The sequence below is a fragment of the Octodon degus genome, unplaced genomic scaffold, assembly GCF_000260255.1.
Source record: "Octodon degus isolate 3935 unplaced genomic scaffold, OctDeg1.0 scaffold00354, whole genome shotgun sequence".
Classification (NCBI taxonomy): domain Eukaryota; kingdom Metazoa; phylum Chordata; class Mammalia; order Rodentia; family Octodontidae; genus Octodon; species Octodon degus.
Window position 1 is genome coordinate 855658 of NW_004524930.1, and position 5112 is coordinate 860769.

At 36.4% G+C, this 5112-nt stretch overlaps 1 protein-coding gene across 1 annotated transcript; it reads left to right on the forward strand.

Moving 5' to 3' along the window:
- The first annotated feature begins 1105 nt into the window (after positions 1-1105).
- On the forward strand, positions 1106-2035 carry LOC101591129 (olfactory receptor 4C46-like). The gene has a single exon (XM_004648117.1). It carries the CDS (start codon positions 1106-1108, stop codon positions 2033-2035), a length of 930 nt encoding a protein of 309 aa, XP_004648174.1.
- Positions 2036-5112: the final 3077 nt, after the last annotated feature.

Genomic DNA, 5112 nt, shown 5'->3' on the forward strand with positions numbered 1-5112 from the left:
CGTACTGAAGTTCAGGTGGAGCTCTACAGAGTTTGGAGTTATCCAGCTGCGTCTGGCTTAGGTATGGCTGCTGTGCTCAGCTCCTTCCCGCTGCGGACCTGGGCTAGGATTGGGTCTGGAGCTTCCCAGAACTCGGCAGAAATTCCTACTCGGCGGGAGGGGTGGGGCAGGTAAGGTGGAGTCGGGGGGGCGGCCCGAGGGGGCGGGAAAGGGTCCGGCCCACACTGCGCCTGGGCTGGGACTGGTCCCACTGGCACAGGGTAGCAGGAAGCTCTCCACACACTCTCCGGACCTGGGCTAGGACTGGGTCTTGCTATTAACGTTTGTCTCTGAGTTTGTTGCCATATCTGCAAGGTGGACAAAATGAAAATCAACAACATAGGTTATTTTAGGTATTAAATGGAATTGTATGTGCAAAGCACTCTGCCTTTCCCACACCAATTAATTACTAGAGGCCATGTATTTATTACCAAATAATATGAAGCTAATTGAAGCTAAAAAAAAAGCAACATAAACTATTTTACATTCTAATCCCCAATGTTCAGTTATCCCTCATATTAACTGTGGTCAATAGTCTTCTTACTGCTATTTTTTTCTCTAAATGTCAAGGCACTTCCCCAAAAGAAACAATGACTTTATAAAAGTGGTACCCAAAGGTTCTAACTTCCTTACATTCTTCTTCATCATTCCACTCTTATTCTCAAAGACCTGCACACATTCCAAGTTTCTAAAGTTTAGGACAAAATTATTAGATTTACTTCTGTGGCCTCTATACACATCTTAAATCTCCATTTTCTACTTTAACTGTTGACAGGTACTGAATCTACTACTTCAAACAAATAAAGATGATTAAATGTACACATATGACTTCGTGTCTTATCAGTTTATAGTTCTTCACTTTATTCTCTGAACAGAGGCTTCTTCTGAGAGATAAAAGGATAATCTTCAAGAATCAAGAACATCCATTTCCATCTCAAAGAAGCCAGCTAAGAATTCACAGGTGAAATTAATCTAACCATTAATTATTTGTCACGATGATGAAGTATAATTAATTCAAGAATGAAATAAGTCTTTTTTAAGGTAATGTAACTAGTATGGGAAACACATGGAGAATAGAAACAATGTCACAGAGTTTGTTCTACTGGGGCTTACACAGAATCTGAAGATGCAAAAAATGGTATTTGCTGTATTTTTAACCATCTATATTATCTCCATGGTAGGAAATGTGCTGATTGTGGTCACCATCACTGTCAGCCCATTGTTGGGGTCCCCTATGTACTTCTTCTTGGTCCAGCTCTCCTTCATTGATGCCTGTTATTCCTCTGTCAATACCCCTAAACTGATTGCAGATTCACTGCATGAAAAGAAGACCATCCTATTCAATGGATGCATGACACAAATTTTTGGGGAGCATTTTTTGGGAGGTGCCGAGGGTATCCTGCTGACTGTGATGGCCTATGACCGCTATGTGGCCATTTGCAAGCCTTTGCACTATGCAACCATCATGAACCAGAGATTGTGCAACCTTCTAGTGGGAGTGTCCTGGGTTGGAGGCTTTCTTCACGGAGCCATACAGATCCTATTCATCTTCCGGTTGCCCTTCTGTGGCCCTAATGTCATAGATCACTTCATGTGTGATCTGAACCCCTTGCTCAACCTAGCCTGCACTGACACCCACATGCTCGGGTTATTCGTTGCTGCCAACAGTGGCTTCATCTGTCTGTTGAACTTACTCCTGCTGTTGGTCTCTTATGTGATTATCCTGAACTCCCTAAAAAGCCACAGTTTGGAGGGGAGAAGCAAGGCCCTCTCCACCTGTGCCTCTCATATCACAGTGGTTGTCTTATACTTTGTTCCCTGCATCTTTGTGTACATGAGACCAGCAGCTACTTTGCCCATTGATAAGGCAGTTACTGTGTTCTACACCATGATAACTCCCATGTTAAATCCCTTAATCTATACTCTAAGAAATGCTCAAATGAAAAATGCCATTAGGAAGCTGTGTAGTAATAATGTTATTTCAGATGACAAATAAATATGGTTGAATCTCTACAGTAATTGAGCTTCAGCAAAAGCATGTGACAGATATGGTCACCAAGATTTAGAAAATATCAAGTGGGGTAATTTACAGATTTTTCATTAAAAGAAGTAGAAATTGTGTAATAAAGAGGAGAAAACCTAACCCAGGACTGTTCTGCATATATGAGAAATTCTGCAAAATTAGGGATTAGTTTTTCTCTAAAAATATAATTCAATTTCTTTACAAATAATAGCATAATAACAATAGTCAATTTACTTTATTTTCAGAGTACAAGACAGACAAAAACTCTTTCTTACAAAAATAGAAAATATTTTGGTCAATGAACTAAGATAAAATAGTAGTACAAAGTAAATGATATGGCATACATAAAAATACTTGTAAGCAACAAAATAGGTAATTTAGAGCTTTACTTGAACTTCCTACTTTCAATTTATCTGTCATATTTTATATATGTATATCATAGCATATAGATATTATATATACTATATATGTAAAATCTAATATAAAATGAATTTTCTGTTATTTCAATGTGTTCATTCATAGATTTTATTCTAATAAAAATAATAAAATACATTCGTATTGAGTGGTAATCTATAATGCTCCAGAGGTAAGCATTGCTATTGTCCTCATCTTATAAATGAGGAAACTGAAATGAAGGTGAAGTTATCAAAACAGACATATTAGTGAGTCATTATCTAAAATATTATTGATTTCCCATCCCAAATATTTTACTGTTATGACACTATTGTAAGAATGATACTATCATATGAATGATAACATAAAAGTCTTGATAATTATACTATTTACCATTTGAATCCAGCATTAATATTGGTAGATATTAATTTATTTTGTATTGCTAAAATATATTTTATTAATATTTCTACTTGTTTTATTTATCATAATTATTGGTCATGTATTGACTAATACATTGTGAGACCTTACTAACTCAAGGCTAGAGATGCAATGGGTTGTCTAACCACCAAGGAGTAAACAATAAAGTGTATACCATTGTTTTAAATTCCCTTGTAAACCGCAGGATCATTATTCTTGTCCATGTTACATATGATATGCCATTAACTTGTCAGAAAGAGGGCTGACTCAAAAGAAGGTTAAATGGCAGACAGAAATGTCTATTTACTATAATATTATGCACCTTAAAGTAATTTCCTACTAGAAAGAGAGTTGCCCCAAAGTAACACATGTCTAGTGCTTCACAAATGTTGGTTGAATATATAAAAGAGTAAGAAAAATGAATTTTACAAAATTTAGAGCTAAAAAAAACACTAACACTGAAGAGTAGAAAATTCTTTCATATCTTTTGTCTACTCTAGCTCTACAGAAAATTCTAGGAAAAACTCTAGGGGGAAATACAATTTATTTAATTCTTGTTTTACAATTTGGTTTTATGCTAGAAATTGCAACAGATTCTCACCATATTTCCAAACAATATAATCTGAACTTGTCTTTGGTCCCTCCAAGCTGTTATTATCAAAAGTTGTGAGCTGTTTAACATAGATTTCCTCACTAATCAGTCTACCTTGATAACATTCTATTATTTAAAAAGTTATCTGTAAAAATGTAGCTTCATCTATACATAAAACCATTTTGGAATAAATGCATCAATCATATATTTTACCATTTATTTATTCAGCAACAAATATCTTAATTTCAAGGAATTTAACAGGCTGGGGATGAAGCTCAATGACATAAGCACCTGCCTGGCAAATGCAAGGTCCCAAGTTCAATCCCCGTTACTAAAAGAAAAAAAAATTTAAATTTGCGCAATTACTATCTCCAAGGAACTTATAAGGTACACTAACATTTGCAAGGTTTGGTTGGGAAAAAACACCAGTAGTCATATGGTGATCTCCCTAGATGAGACAAGTTGCTTTATCCATTATAACTGTCAAGATCCCCTCTTTGTCTTTAATTTCTGACACTTGAATTGTAATGTCATGGAGCACATCTCAATGGACTTATGTTATTTATTCCTGTCTGAGTTTCCTTGATTCTATTTCTTCATCATCCTTTGAGAAGTTTTCTGACCAAAAAAAGGAAATAAAGGAATGTACTTCAACATAATAAAGGTGGTGTTTGACAAGCACAGCTAAAACCACACTCAGTGGAGCAATGGAGAATCTTTCCTCTAAAATAAGAAATAAAACAAGAATACTCCCTCCTGCTATTTCTGTTCCACGTAGAAATTGAAGTCCTAGCTGATAGGTTTTTGACAATATTGCAGCAGAGAAGCAGGCAGAAGAAAAAAGGGAAGGGATTTTGCTATAAGGGGAAAGGGGCTTTATTATCTTGGAGGACACGGAGAGAATTTGGGAACATAAGGAATTCTCTGGATTGGAACAGAGGGAGGCTGAGGCATCTATGGCCTTTCACCAGGGGTGGAGTTTGAGGGGGATGTTTAGATACACCTGAGGAGCTGACTGGGGGCCTCCCTGGGTGGCAGGAAAGGTAAAAGGAAATTGCACCCTGGCCTGAGTTGGAGAAGAAGCAAGGAAGTGGTCTCTAGGAACATAAGCTGTTGTTTTAAGGGCTTCAGCCATTTTAGATGGCGGCCATAATTATTCAGTAATTCATAATAGAACCATAACCTATCATTCCCATCTTTTGGTTGTTATAAGAGGGACGATGTAAAAGGAATATTGTGGGAATGTCCTGCTTCAAGGTTGTATATGGTGAGATTTTTGGACTTATGTGCAAACATAAGAAGTATATAATTCTCTATGTCTATTTTAAAAATATATTCTAATTTTTAAATGTTTTTATCATATTCTGTAGGAACTTAAAATTCAACATATCAATACTTGATGAAAAATACCTGTTCCATATTATGCCTAAGAAGTTTCATATGCAGACAGAGATTGAGGTTAAGCTTAATAGCCTAAGTTGTATGGTAATAACAATAAGCTTGTCTTCTGGATGGTTAACATCCTAAGTTTGCAGACCAAAATTAGAGAAAAAGTAGGGCTGCAAGGAAAGCCAACATTTTGGCCCTAGCCTTCTAAGGTCAATTAAGACTCAGGACATATGAGAACTTGTACTGTAACGTCATGTAG

Bases quoted from the DNA above. Each gene is read 5' to 3' on its own strand.
- LOC101591129 (XM_004648117.1), top strand. From the start codon at position 1,106: ATGGAGAATAGAAACAATGTCACAGAGTTTGTTCTACTGGGGCTTACA.